The sequence below is a fragment of the Mixophyes fleayi genome, chromosome 7 (assembly GCF_038048845.1).
Source record: "Mixophyes fleayi isolate aMixFle1 chromosome 7, aMixFle1.hap1, whole genome shotgun sequence".
Classification (NCBI taxonomy): Eukaryota; Metazoa; Chordata; class Amphibia; order Anura; family Limnodynastidae; genus Mixophyes; species Mixophyes fleayi.
In genome coordinates, this window is record NC_134408.1 from 59,863,705 (window position 1) to 59,879,726 (window position 16,022).

General features: G+C 38.6%; 1 protein-coding gene across 5 annotated transcripts in view; it reads left to right on the forward strand.

The window, feature by feature from the left end:
• NPRL3 (NPR3 like, GATOR1 complex subunit) overlaps positions 1–10,655 on the forward strand; it is a 75,686-nt gene extending 65,031 nt beyond the window's left edge. For 4 of the 5 annotated variants that reach the window (XM_075179876.1, XM_075179872.1, XM_075179873.1 and 1 more), the window contains one exon: positions 10,413–10,655. In XM_075179876.1, coding sequence (XP_075035977.1) covers positions 10,413–10,578 — 166 coding nt within the window. In that variant the 3' untranslated portion in view covers positions 10,579–10,655. Of the gene's footprint in view, positions 1–6,211; positions 6,387–10,412 lie in introns of all 5 variants that reach the window. The other variant, XR_012678237.1, reaches the window with a different exon arrangement.
• Positions 10,656–16,022: the final 5,367 nt, after the last annotated feature.

A 16,022-nucleotide genomic window follows, 5' to 3' on the forward strand; every position in this document is an offset into this window, starting at 1 on the left:
ACAGGGATTGCGGTATCTCATTCTTGTGCCTCTTCTTTTTGTGTAACGTTTCTCTGACGGGAGATAGTTTGTGCTCTGGTTCGCACAGTTCCTGTTTAGGAATTTAATGCCCCTTTAGTCTCTCTAGCACTAAAGAGCGTAGGGTGGGTGGGGGGCAGGGTCCAGGTGGTCTCTTGCCACTGCATCACGACCAACATTCTGTCTGTACCCCTCTGCAGATTCCAGTGACTTTACAGTGCACTCTCCAGGAGGGTTGCAGCTTCTTCGACGGCACAACAGCGTCATTCGATGGCGCAGTTGTACAGCATGGCAGCGTCTGTTTCTGCTGCATGTTGTTTTCTTTGTTGCATTCACTAATGCAGGGTTTTGGCCACAAAATATTGCACACAGCCGTTACAGAGCATTCTCGCCCTTGGACTCAGCTTTGGTAGCTCCCCATTGTATCGCAGTGTCCCCCAGTGGTAGGACAGAGAAAAGAGGATTTTTACTCACCATAAAATCAATTTCTCTTACTACACTGGGGGACACTGCGCACCCTCCCTTGCTCTGAAAGTAGTGTGCTGTTTTTGGTGTTGCTTTCTGAATTGCTTTTCCTTTCTTCCTGGCTTGGTTATATAAAACTGAAGTCAGCTACAAAGGAGGGGCATAGTGGGGGAGGAGTCAGGGGAACAAACAAGTTTTATAAGTGCCTAACTCCAGTCCCACCTACTATACCCAATGTATTGCAGTGTCCCACAGTGTAGTAAGAGAAATTGATTTTACGGTGAGTAAAAATCCTCTTTTTTTTTTGTGTAGTTGCTCTACTGTCTCTTTCTAAGACACGCAGGTCCTAAACTACGATAAAGCTAAACTAATTGATAATTTATAAGCCTAGAATTGTACGGCTGTTAAGAATAACTTGGCCCATCTAATTTCCACTATTTTTCTTAATCCCTAAAAAACAAGCGTCTTAATATTGCTCTATTATACTAACCTCTACCACTTCTGTTGGATGACTATCCCACCTATCCACTACCATTTTGATAAAGTAATTTCTCCTAATATTTCCTCTAAACCTAGCATCCTTCATTTCCAGTGCATGGCTTTCTCTCACTCATACCCCAATGCCCACCAGCTTTGTGATCGCATGCACACATGCCATCGCCAAGTGCACCAGCTTTATTCTCATGTCACCCCCTGTGCACTAGCCTTTCTCTCACTTGTCACTGCCTCTGCACCAGATTTTATTTTGCATCACCACTTATGCACCAGCTTTTATTTCACATATCATCCCTTGCGCACCACCTTTTCTTTCATGTCACCTCTGTGCACCAAATTTTCTCTCATGTCACTCCTATGTGCTCAAGATTTTTTTTATCACATCACATCCTGTGCCCCTGCTTTTCTCTCAATTGTCACCCCCTGCACACAAGCTTTTCTTTCTTATGTCACACCATACCCCAGCTTTTCTTTCATGTTACCCCTTGCGTACCAGCTTTGCTTTCACATGTCACCCCTTGCGTACCAGCTTTTCTTTCAATTGATACAGCCTGTGCAGCAGTATAATTTTCTTTTACATTACTCCTATGTGTCCATGATTTTTTTTCACGTCACACCTTGTGCCCCAGCTTTTGTCACACATCACCCCCTGCGCACCAGCTTTTCTCTCAATTGTCACAGCGTATGCACCAGCATCCTGGATTACAACTATAAAGAAAACAAATTAGCTCTACACTCTCTGTGTTTGGTAAGAAATCCAGAGAGATATTCAGTCCTGTGTCTGAGGGGAGTTGGTAAATATAGACCATATGTGTATTAATAAGTGTACACAAATGTAAGTGAATAATGTCACTATGTTCGCTTTTACCTAGGGGGTATAGTAATAACAGTACAAACAAGTGCCACTCACCTATGGACACAAATTATTATCCCAAAGGTAGAAAGTTCTTGTCAATATGAACAATCTGAATAGAATCATCTCGGAGACTCTCCATCGAAACAATAAGAGAATAAATGGATCTGTATCATACAAGCTGACTTCTATTAGTCATCATCATCATCATCATCAGTTATTTATATAGCGCCAACATATTCCGTAGCGCTTTACAATTGGGGACAAATGTAATAAACTAATAAACAAACTGGGTAAAACAGACAAAGAGGTGAGAAGGCCCTGCTCGCAAGCTTACAATCTATAGTCCCTTAAATTGTAAACGTAAATTGTGCTGTCTTACCCAAAAGTCCAGCTATTGGTGGTTTTCCTACTGACAAAAGCTTATCTCGTGGTTTCCAATGGAGATCTCCCATGAGTGTTCTCTGTGTGCACACGCTGCCATGTTTGTTTCCATTATCAGATGATCACAGTCAGCTTGTTGTCTCTCCCTCATATGCGTGTTGCAGCTTACTTATGAATGTCTCTGGCAGTGTGAATCTCTATATCCTATGCATTCCACTGACAATCATTACTTCCAGATACTGCAGTGAATGAGATGGGCACTTGGCTAGATATACATGCGCTCTGCAGTTATATAGTGCAATGCACTGAGATTGCCAGTACTTTAGAAGAAATTTATCCGCAGTGCAGTGGACTTGATAGAGATTTATACTGCTCGTTGTATTATACTGCACACTATCTGACACATCGCTCCAGAGTACAGCCAGTGTGACAACTTGAAGTGTGTGTCCATCAATAGCAACCAGACTTTCCCATCTCCTAGCAGAGATAAACGTAACTCAGCTCAGGAACGCAAGAAACCCCAGCACATAGAGCCATACAACTCAAACAAAAGCATCATATCTTTGCAATAACAAAGGCAAAATCAAGCACACATGCTTCGATTCTTTTCAACCCAAGTCCACCCACGAAGACAAAATAGATATACTACCACTGATCCTTTTATATCTCGCAGACACAGCAAGACGTTTTGTGAATTTAATAAACGAGAGACAGGATATAGTAAATATATGTAAACATGTCTACACCTGTGCATCTATTGGCCTACAGTTAAACGAGGTCCGAAATGAAAAAGAATATTATGTTATTATCATATTTGTAATTTCCAGATAGTGCAGTATGAGGACAGCGAGTGTGTGACATGTTAGTAAGCCACGCAATGGCATACACCAAGGGGTAAATGTTTCAAGGTGTATAAAGTGTGTGTGATGGGCAGCATGTCAGTAAAGTGTGTGTGATGGGTTGCATGTCAGTAAAATGTGTGTGTGATGGGTTGCATGTCAGTAAAATGTGTGTTTGATGGGTTGCATGTCAGTAAAATGTGTGTGTGTGATGGGCTGCATGTCAGTAAAATGTGTGTGTGATGGGCAGCATGTAAGTAAAGTATGTGTGTGATGGGCAGCATTTCAGTAAACAAAATTTATTTGTACACAATGATAGTATTCCAAAGTGTATTTCTAGGCATCAGAGAACCTTCATAGGTTAAATATTGCAAACATAAGGGTAATCTAAATCAAATCTAATCAAAAATCAAAGTCCATATAAATAGGAACAGACCACTGGCAATTGTAGTATAACAGTGTCCAACTGAAGCAGAGCGCCAGATAAAGCCACCAAAAATCAGAGATGTGATCCAATAGTGATTAAATGATGCTAGTTCATATGAATTCAGTCTCTGAGGATATCAAGAATGTAACACGATAAAGTAGGTAGACACAGAAAGTTCCATCTGTAAAGACCGTATGGGGACAAACATTGTGCCAAAATACTATCCATTCGTTCTGGTGGAGCTGGTGAGCTCAAAGCCGGAGAGGCAATTCCGTAGAACAGTAACACAGGACTTACCCTTTGCAGGGGAAGATGATCGTCCTTCTATAACGTCTGCTAGGTCCGGCGGCATGGAGCTCAGATAACACAGGGGTCGCGACCGCGACAACACCAATCTGCGGAGCTTCTACTGTGTAGAAGCTCCGATGCACAATGAGATTAGCTGATTTTTTTTTTTTCCAGTCATTGATAAAATCGTTGTAGATAACACATTGGTTGGAAAATTCTGTAGTGTGTACCTAGCCTTATTCTGTATTGTTCAGTCACTGTTAACTTTGGGTTCAACTGCCTATAGGAACAAACTACCAAGCATATCATTTGAACAAAATATAGACATTTAGGAAGTCATGGTCACATGTCATATCTTGTATTATAATATATCTTGCACATTATAAAGAACAGTGTTCCTTTTAAATGAAACATTACATATAAGACAGATCTCGTTATCGCTCTGTACAGCGCTGTGGTACTAGTGGTGCTATATAAATAGTTGAGGATGATGATGAAAAGGTGATGTGATGCAGGAGACCTCAAACACAGCACATTCAACCACTCTGGATATCAGTGAATGCAGACACCTGTGGCTGATGTCATTAGAGTGGATAAGAAGAGCATGCCAGGAGCTCAGTCGCCACCACCACAATAAAATATTTGGAGGGCTGAATTTGGCTTGAACACTTCTTTGTATTTAGATGTAGAGGAGAATTTCCTGTGGAACTACTTATCCATTTTTAGGATGTATTAATGAAGTAAATGAAGATCTTGTGCCCTGAGTTGTCTGTCATATGAAGAAAGATTTATTTATATCAGTTGAGTGAGGAAGGAATGAAAGTCTAGAAAAATATATACCTTCTGTTGAGCGGTGGTAGTCATCATATCGATGCTGGCCACCCCGACAACACTTACCCCAACATCTTGACTCCGAACGTCTCCTCCCCAACGCAGTATCAATGACGACTGTTCAGCAATGCGGGTTGTACCAATCCCGCTGTAGGGAGAAGCAGGCTCCACTTAGTGATGTCAGTGACAAAGGCGACGGTATTATCGCTGCTGTGAAGGGGGTAATGTAAGTATGCGCCCATGTACAACGTAGTTTACAAAGGCTTCTACATTGTACATCACTGCATACTTGCATTACTCCCTTCACAGTATCGATAATACTCGCCTTTGTCACTGACCGCATTAAGTGGCGATGGCTTCTTCCTACATCGGGATTGGTTCAAGTTGCATTGCAGAACAGTCGTCATTGATACTGCGTTGGGGAGGAGACATTCGGAGTCAAGATGTCTGGGTACTCAGCATTGATATACTATACCCAACCCCTGTGGAGAAGCAGCTATGTTCTTTATTTGGAAATTGGAAAATTGTAACCATAGAATACTAAGTACCAACAATATTCTTGAAGAACTTTATGGAAAGATACATTTATTACAGAACAACATGTGTGTTTGTTTATTGCTTCTGCTTATAGAATAACTCTGCAGAGCTTTCTGTGTTGCAGGATACAGTTATACTTTAGTTTTACCCATTTATCCATCTTGTTATCTTGTTTTTTCAGTGCTTGGTGTTTTTGGTTTTAGTCGTATTTCAAAGATACAAAACTACTTATCTTCTGGTGCTAAAGATATGTCAGTCATTGCAGTCTGTGTATCAGTCTACATGTCCTAAAACAACACTTCTATATACATAATGAGAAACATTAGAAGCATCTGAGGCTCTGTCCAACATCATTATTTGACAGTGTATTGTACATTTGGGTGTTGGCATCCCCTCTTAGAGGAAAAATGTACTAAGAGCAGGAAAGTAAAAAAAATAAAAACAGGTCCTTGGGGAAATAAAACTGTATTGGAAAAAAAAATACTAATTCTGTTACGTGTACACTTGTATTTTGTTCCATTAGACAATAGCTAATCAAAGAGGACAGCTAGCTATACTAAGGGTGAAGTTTTCTTATATACCATTACCAACCTTATCTGTTCCCACATGCAGATATATTGCTGTTACAAATTGGTCTAATATTGCCACATGTGTGCTCCCAAATCTGAATTATAAAGTGTACAGATGAGTATTATAAAATTAAACTGTTGTATTATATGGCTGTATCCAATTTAAGTGTAGAAAAGTATTCCTGGTCTACAAGGTGAGTAGGAAAAAGATCACATGTCCCACTGTATAGAAGGTGCATTGGATGTGGTCACAAAGCAAGGTGATGCTCTTGGTTCCAAATTCCACAATAATTAGGTTTATAGGACAATCTTTCAGAGAATACAGGTATTCTTTTTTAGCACAGATCATTCAGCTCTTACCAAACAAAAGCTTTTCTTAATTGGATTATTGTTTTGTTAATCGATTGTGTGCAAATATATTTTGTTTACTCTATTTTGGGAGTAAAATAGTGCAATTTTATATTTTACAATTGTAAATCAAATAGCATTTAATTGTGTGTTCTAGCAAGATACAAATTGACTGTTGGCAGAGAGGAAGCAAAGCAGATTTAAAAGAGCAGCAGGCGATTTACATGAATCTCCAGGAACAGATAAAGAGATTACTACTGTCCTAGGGAGAACATACTTCAGTATGCCAGAGATTGCAAGCTTCACTGCAGAGGGTGACATCTGAAGACCATGTGAAAATTCTTTTTTTATTTCTACATTTGAGAGAATTAAGTTTTGGCTCCTGGCACTTTATTGTATTCAATGTTCATTTCCTACTTATCTGTAATGCCCTCAGTTTATTAGTCAATCAGATCATCAGAATGTTCACAGTGGCACAGATTATTTCAGGAGAAGTGTGTGGTGACCTTGGAGGGAGGCAGTGAGCCTTCCACTTCTGTGACTGTTTGAGGGCATAAACCCTTAAAAACACTTACAGCATATTAGGCAAAACATGAACTTTGTTAGGAAAAATAACTATTCAGTAGTACTTTCTAGCATTATATTTGAAATTTACCCTTTACCACAGATTTGCTTTTGTTTATGTTATCCTGTTCCATTCTGCTGTATAAAAGTCAAAGTAAAAATGCCAATCCCGCAGTCCCATACTCGCCGTCCCATACTCGCCACCACCTCAGGATTTGTGTTGTCAATGACAGCTTATATGTTTCCTGCTCTTCCATTACATATTTTCTTGCATGGGTGGCCTCAATAATGCTTCTTAACGAGGCAGAGCTAATAGATCCATGTCACCTAGATCTAATAATAACAGCTATACTAGTTAGTATTGTATCAAAATGAGATATTTTAGTGCTGAAAATAGGGAACACCTTTTTGAAGTGACTATTTAAAATTAAAAGTGACTATTTTTGAAGTGACTATTATGACTATCCATTCACTATTGGTAAAAGAAAGAAAAGTGCAAATAAAAATCCATCTCTGGATCACTGGCCTCGTAACTGTCTCAGACCTTGAGTAGATTACAAATACCAAACCAAAGAAAAATAAAAAATCACTAGAATGTCTAGTTTATAGAAATGACAGTCAAAACCTCAACGAAAATGAAAAGCACAAAAATATGGTCTGTGAATCATGAATGCAAAATATCAATCTTTATTATAATCACTTTAAAAGTATATTACATATAAATACAACCAGTGGTCCAAGTGGACATTTAGAAGTGAAGGTATGAAAAATGTAATGGGAATGTAAGTGAGCGGAATTTGATAGTGTTACAGTGAAGGCAGTAGGATGACTGGCGGTATGGAATAGCACCGTATATACCCTCACTTCGACCATTGAATACAACTATAAAATCAGAAATCGCCACAATATTAAAATGTTAGACAACTTTCTGCTAATATATTAAATCCTGCAGGTGCTGTACAGATAATTGTTTTCTAATTATCCCAGCCTGATTTCGTAGATTTCTGTAGATATACAGTATTTTATAAAGTAAATCCGGAACCGGAGAAGACTGAACAAACACATTCTTGCATGATGTTATCTATATTCATAAGCTCTATCATAAGTTTTCTTAGTACAGTAGTCAGCAGCTAATGTTTGTAAAAAAAATGCACATTCTATTGGGAACACATAGCCAGTCCCCTAATAATCCTGTGAGTCAAAGGCAAGATCATTGCATCAAATAAATCATTACTCGTTTTGTTGTTATGACAAATTCTTCAAAAGAGTGAAGGATCCCATGCGATCACCTCAGAATCCGTGCGTCAGTGACAGCTTCATTCATTACACTTATTGATGCATGGGAGACCTCAATCGGGCCTCTTAACAGGGCACAACTAGTAGATCCATGCCAATTGGATCTAAAAATATTTGCTATATTCATTACCATTATATCCAATCTAAATTGGATAATTTAGTGCTCTATTGTTAAAAGAAAGAAAAATGAAAAGAAAAAAAAACTCTGTCTTTATTTCTGGTCTCATACCTTAAGAAAATTATATGTTGGGCATCTTATACTAGAAATAGACTAAAACATTCTGGGTCATTTTTTGGGGTTATGCTATCTGTGTAAAAGTAGTTACGTGAAGAATCACACAATGCAATGTGTATTCTTAAAGAATCTCAATGCACGTTGCATGAATGAATTTGTGCTGTGCTAAATGTTTAATGCTTGTTACATCTGTATTCCCTACAAAGATTAGTATTATCTTTGTACTTTGAAGTTTACTGTCATACAGATTTAAAAAAGATATAACATTAATAGTAAAGCCTAATTCCAGTTAACACACACCTTTCCAGAGAAATACAACCGCAAATACAATCCCGTCACTACCAGTCTTCTACTTCCTGCTATTTTGTCTTATGCAACAGGAAAAGTAGCTCTTGATGGGGCTGTCCTGAGAGTTGTTTAGATCCTTAAGAGTAACGTGAGATTCTCTGATCTAAATCCATGTATATTTTTTTCTATAACCGACTGTCCTTTAAAGAACTTTTTTTATTTTATAGAATGAGTTTTTTAACTTAGGTTTTCTTTTGCCGACCTCTTTTAAATTCCGATAAACATAATAAAACTTTTAGTCATATAATCTTTGTTCTCCAGTGTAGGCTGGGTGGGGAGGGGTGTAAATAAACTAAAATGTTAAGGTCATCCTTAGCTGTAGGCAATAACTGTGTACTGTTAGTTTCATAAAGCAGTCGTTGGTAGACATCTGTTATAACCTTGGGATATGGAAAATCCCATAAGATAAAGCCCTGAATTAATTATTCTTTAAACAATCATATTCCCCTGAGGATGGATGCTGGCAGATGATCCTAAATTAAAAGCAAAGCAAACATTACTTTTCCCAAAACAATGTTTCCACCCAGTAATTATGAATATGCAGTGGTTTTGGCTGCTAAAAAATATGCTGTACTGAGTGTAGTAAGAGTGTTCACAGCTGCAAATGGCACAAATAGTATCATTTAAGTCAACATCTGTAGTATTGCTATCATTCGGGTAATAAAGACTTATTTATGATAACATCAAAATTAAAATGCCTACATTACAGAGCACTAAAAGGGATCCCCCATATATACATGCCTAGAAATCATATTCATTCATAGTGGTGTAAATGGAAAGTGCAGGATATCTGCTTTGTATAAGTAGAATAGTACAAAAAAGTGGTCCTTGATTGAGCGATACAAACGTGATGGTTGTCATTTGTTGCCATCTTCTTTTATATGCCTAATAATAATATAAATAAATGAACAATCTACTCTGATAATTCTGGTATTTATTGTGTCTTGTCTTGTGCTTTGAATTAGATCTTGGAGATTATCCATTGTAATTGTGCTAATTATCCCCTGTCTCATTACAGAAACAAGAAGTGTAGGTCTTAAAGGATCTATATGTACATTATAGTATACACACAGTCGTGTGTCTGTCCTAAAGAACCAACTTGAACATAACTAGCTTGAGTTTGTGATTTCTATTGGATACATTTTATATATTCATCAGTCGCTGTACAACTGTACATACTGGTTTTATTGAAGAATTTGTTGATATATTTTTTATCATAGTGTATTTTGCTTTCCCACTTCTGAGTTTCTTATTTTTCTTTTGTAGGGAATTTTTATGCAAGGCAGACTCAATAAATGCACTTTGTTAATAACATTCCAAGAATATATATCCATCTCAACACTGTATACTATGTGTTCATTGAAATATGAAGCAAATGTTCTTATACTTAAATATAGTGCATATTACATGAAAGCAAAACATACCTCACACAATTTAGTTTGCAATTACACTGTGTTCTGATTCGTCTCGTTACTGTTGTATTTGAGGGCTGTTGGTAGAAACTTTGAAATGAGACTGGTGTGGTTTAGAAACCTCTTCTGTAACACAGGTTCTGAAGATACAATACAATACATTTGTATGTGTTATGTTGTGGTGCTTTTGTAACTCAATACTGATATCTATGGAAAATGTTTAGTTGACAACTAATCGTCTCTGCATTTCCAACATACTGAATAGAGGTAAGCACTAAAATGTATTGAAAACTCTATTTTTTTAAATAGTTTTTCACAAGATTTATTTCACACAGATTTTGATGGTATTTTCTTTCATTTAATTATTCTCTGCTACAGGACAAACGATAATGAATCAATCTCTTATTTATACTGTCTCTGGAGTGCAGAAATTGTGCAGCCAGACTTTAGTTATTTAGTGTTTATAATGATACAAGTATTTATGCCTGTTTATTTTTACTTAGGCTTCTACACTATTTCCGTGGTCGACATCATCTTGAAGAGATCATGTACAACGAAAACATGCGACGATCACAGCTCTTGATGCTGTTTGATAAATTCCGAAGTGTACTTGTAGTAACAAACCATGAAGATCCAGTTATATCTGTTTTTCAATCGGTCTTTCCTTGATTCATTTTTCAAAATGCTGCCAAAGTTTTACAGTTGTAAATATTTTTATTTATTAAAGCACTGGTATGAAAAACTGACTTGCTCTGTGGTTATTTAGCCATTTTACTCAGCATTTGGCTATTTTACACACTGTATTTAGAGTTAGAGATGGATAGTGGGTGTTTTTATATATTTTAAAGGAAAGCCATGGTATGTCAACCATGTTTACAACTGTGTAAGTTTATAAAAATGATGTTTTACGCTGCTATTATATGAAATGCATTGCAGTCATAAACAATTACCTGATTGTCTTGGCCGGATGTAGTGTCAGAAAAAATGAATAAGTAAAACAAACAAATTTAAGGGTCCTTTTCCAGCCACATCTTTTATTCTACCTATGTTTCAGACCAAGGGTGCAATTTGTCCTCCTCTAGTGTGTTTAAAGGCGGAACGGTACGTCATTGGCTTACTGTCACAGATACTTTAAGTACGGTGGCCTTGAGATAATTGAGTGGGGTTGGGTACTAATTTCAGATGGAAATAAAACTGACACGAAAATACTGACTTTGTAAATACTGACAAGGAGAAAATACCTATAGTGTAAATCAGGTTCCCATAGTGTGCGCCGCGGCTCCCAGGGGTGCCGCGGGGCTGACACAGGTGGCGTTTCAAGGAGAAAAAAAAACCAAAACTTACCAATCTGGCGGCACCCGGCACCCAGCATCCTCCTCCCTTCTCACTGAATGTCGGGCGTGACGTCATCACGCTCAACATTCAGTGAGAAGCGTCGGGAGAGAGGATGCTGGGTCCCGGGTACCACCGAATTGGTAAGACAGAAGAAATAGAAGAAAGAAGGTAAAGTATGATAAGTAAAGAAACGGAGGGGAAGGTGAAATGAAACAGCAGTGGAGGGGCAAAAGAATGAAGGAGGATGCAGAGGGGGCACAGAGTGTGTGGAGATGCAGAGGGGGCACAGAGTGTGTGGAGATGCAGAGGGTGTTAGCTGTAAATTATTCTTTGACAGAAATATAATTGAAAAAAATATCTAAAAATATTATTTTTCCTTGGATTTATGTGTATTTTCTTGCATACAACTAAATAAGTATTTCTGTCCTGACCTAAATACTTATTACGTTTTTTTGACCCAACTGCATATTGTTATGTGCGTATTTGTCGCTAACCAATAACGATTGTCAAACCTCGATTTGTGTTTCCAAAGCACAAAGATTTATTCGCAAATAGTAGAATAATTATGCTCAAGCGAAGTAATAGTAAATACAGCCGTTACTTATCGCAGGCGCTCTGGATCCAGTGCAGTCATTCAATCCTGAAGTCTGGGGACAAGATGTCTGCACTCTGGATCACAAGCTGCTGCTTATATACACAATCACATACAGTAATACAATGAAGATGGAATAGCTTGTATCTATTGGTGCAGGTCTCAGGAAGGTCCAAGGGGTCGTCATCATTGGCCAGTTCATACAAAGGAATCCAAAGGAGGGGGTCATCTCAGCAGGGGGTATGCTCTGCTCTTCCCGCCAAGATTCCTTAGTCTTAAGTAGTTCATAATTCCCTATCATTCATAATTTGTGTATGCACTCTGCGATTCCCTCGCAGAGTGAACCAAACAGTAGAATATGTAACAAGGTTCAGTATGATACCACTCATGATGTTATTCCTTCAACCCATTCCGTATATTTCACTAATATGCATGTAACTCTGATATAACATATAAATACTACTATATTTCGATATAACTGACTATGTGTTGCAACTACCATTAATGTGTACTATTTTATAAGTATGCGTGTCTGTGCGAATGTATGGTAAAAGACCGATTACTGTTGCTGCCACGTGTAGTGGATGCGCACGCCCTTTGACGCCGTAGCGTGCCCTTGTACGCCGTAGCGTACCGTACGCATCTTTTCAGACAAAGACAACCAAGTTTGCTAGACTTTAATTGAAATTACTTTATCCAATTTACTGACTTCGACAATATAAAACAGGACTGCTCGGTAATTATTTTGGAGGTGTGCCTTGAAAAAATTATGGAGACTCTAAGGGTGCTGCGAACTGCAAAAGTTTGGGAACCACTGGTGTAAATACTGACAAGAAGAAAATACCTACAGTAAGAATGGACAAGAAGAAAATATCTACAGTGTGATTGATGACAGTGAAAATGCCGAGAGTCACTCTGCCTGCATGTGGTTTTATTGAGGGTGTCATTTATTTATATTTTACATTGGTGCTTAACAGGACACAGCAGGCCCTGGGTGTCAGGGCATGCTGGCACTTGTCGTTCCCATGTCAGTATTTACTCAGTATTTTGTCCATGTCAGTATTTACACTGTCTGGATTCATTTACGACAGTATTATTTCCGTCTGAAATATGTTTACTTTTAAACTAGTGAATGTAAGTGTACATCTCTTTTTCTATCCAAGTATGGCAATGATTGACTGTAGTGAAAAATTAGCCTGTTACCATGCACAGTTTAGGGTCCTCTGCAGATAAATAGATATAGCTTACATTCTAGGCCAACTTCACCATCAATATTAAAATGATTGAGAAATATAATGCCCATTACTGATCCATGTGCCCTTTAACAACTTTAGCCAAATTTGATTATGTTGATTTATAATGTTCCTCTCTTTTCTTTCCTTTTAGCCAGTTATCTACACATGTACGTATATTTGGTTCATACGAAGACTATGCTAGGACTAGAGGAAATCTGTTATGTGGAACAGTATTAAAAGCTTACATAAGTATATAAGTAGGAGTTTGTTTTATAGTGAACTAAACTTGTGGGAGGAAACAAAGTGAATAACTTACCATGTGTGTCTAGCAGAGTAGGCTCTGGGTTGGGGTTGTGTGAGGCAGTTCAGACAGGGAAAACCGAGTTGAACTGTGCTATATCAGTGCTTGATTGTAGAGATTGCCAAGGATTTTGACTTCTGTTTGAATATTATTGCTATCCGGAAAAACAAATTATATACCAGAAATATGTTGTGAGTGTTGTTTTGGAACTGTCAATGTCACAAATGGTGTCATTGTGGAATCTTATAGAAGCCATATTCTGCTTCCCATCCAACCAGACAAAATGAAGGAGACGTTAAAGGTCCTGTTGCAGGTTACTGCTGCACAACAAGCACAAGTGTTTCAAGTGGATAGTACTCAGGAGGAGACTACTAGGTTGTTGCAAGCCCAGCTGAATCTTTAAATAGGAACAGCAGGACAAGGCAGTACAGCCCACTCATGCTTTTCAGAAAATGATACCAGCAGACTATGTTGAGGCATACTTGATAGAATGTGAACGGGCTGCTAACTGTGCAAAATGGCTGCAGAAGTAAATTCTAGTGCCTTATGTTTAGTGTGGAGAGGCCCAACAAGCCTACATGGATTTAGAAAAAATGGATTATTGAAACTTGGATGTGAGAGATTCTGGCTTAAAATTGAGTTACGGCTCAACAATTTCAGGACGGGCGGTGGTAATTACCCTTCCCGAAACAAATAACACACACTGAAATAACACAAACACTGACTATACATAAAAATTGCGACTACTATGAGAGCGACATTAAAAAAAATATAGACTTACCAACAAATAGACACCGAACATTTCCGAATCGGCTTTGACTCTGCTCTGCTTTGATTCTGCTCTAGTCATTTGCGACCAAAGAAAATTCCTGCACTTGGGATTGACATTAGTTAAAGCGACACTAACATTTTCTGTTTTAAAGCGGCAATGCCAGGACCCGCCACCTCAATAATCCAAACTAAGGGTTAGGGTTAGCATTACAGTTAGCGTTAAGGATAGGACTAGGGTTAATATTAGCATAAGGTGCCGGGTCCTGGCATTGCTGCTTTAAAACAGGAAATGTTAGTGTCGCTTTAACTAATGTCAATCCCAAGTGCAGGAATTTTCTTTTTTTTTTTTTTTTTTAAAAAAAAAAAGTTTTATTTTACTAAGTCACATATACCACAAAAATTACAGCTGACATCGTGAATACACAAGTAGAAGATAACAAGAAAATCACACAGGGTCTGCGTCCAGCGCAGATCATGAAATACTACATGTCAACCGGAATTTTAAATAAAAAGTGAATGAGTGACCCAAAGTTTTTGTTCTGAGAAAAGGAAGAGAGAGAAAAAGGGAAGGGCAAGGAAAAGGAAGAGGAAAGAAGAAGGGAAGAAGTGACTAGATCCATTGTTAGACATGGGAAATGCTCTAGAAAGGGAAAGAAATAATATTTTAATAGTACTAAGTTATGTGAAGGGTGGACTCGCCTGGAAAAAGGATAGCCATGGGACCCAGACCCTGGTGAAGGCTCTCGAGGAGTTGCGGATAATATTGGTCATAAATTCCATCCGCTGGGTCTGCCAAACTCTATTGATTATGGACTGAAGGGAAGGAAGGGATTGTTGCCGCCAATCTGCCGCTATTTGGCAAGTAGCTTTCCTAATTAGTTTATTCTGATGGCGGGATGCCGAGGAAACTCCCATGGAAGGAAGAAAGAATTTAGGCTCCAGGGGAATGTCCACTTGCAAAATTTGAGTGAATCAAACGCTTAATCTCCATCCAGAAACTTGACAATCTTGGGCATGATCACCATCATGTGGAGGAACGTGCCCTCATGGGAGCAACCCAGCCAACACGGATCAGACGAGTCAGGAAGGATTTTACGGAGACGTGAGGGCACACAGTACCAACGGTATAGTACCTTATAGGTGTTCTCTTTAATTCTGACACAGATGAAACTGGAGGCAGCATTCTCGTAAATCTCGGACACTCCTCATTAATAAATTCAAGGTCCCGCTCCCAGGCTGAATCATGTAGGCCTCTAAAATTCAAGGTGGAGGAAGCTAACTTGAAATAAAGAGTGGAGATGAGACCTTTTGTTGATTGGCGTAAGCAGAGGGCTTCAAAGGTAGAGAGAAGTCGAGCTAAGAGGCGGCTTTTAACTCCACTATGAAAATGACGTAGTTGCAGAAACTAGTAAAAGTGCTTTGAGTGAATATGAAAACGAGATTGGATGTCGGAGAATTGAGGGAAGGTCGCGGAGGAGGTTAGATGATTGAGATATCTGACTCCCCGTGAGTACCATGGCTGAAATGAGCTAGGATGAAATCCTGGGAGAATATCCGGGGAGTTAAATAACGGAATTACCGGGGAAGGATGTGGCGACAGGCCATATTTTTGAGAACAAGTCAGAGAGCTCATCATAGTCACTAGAGAAGGGAAGAGGAGGAGAAAAGAAGCCCAATTGGGCGGGAACCCTGAATGAAGGAATCCTGAAAGGATTCAGAAACAATTTCAAAATCCACAACACAACAAAATAAACAATGTCTGAGGGTGGTCCTAGGTCTTGTACAGCGTAAAAAAGCCGCCATGACCTGAGGAGACCCAGAGAAAAGACTTATTATATAAAATATTCAATTCTAGACATAGAACAGTGCGCAGAGGAAA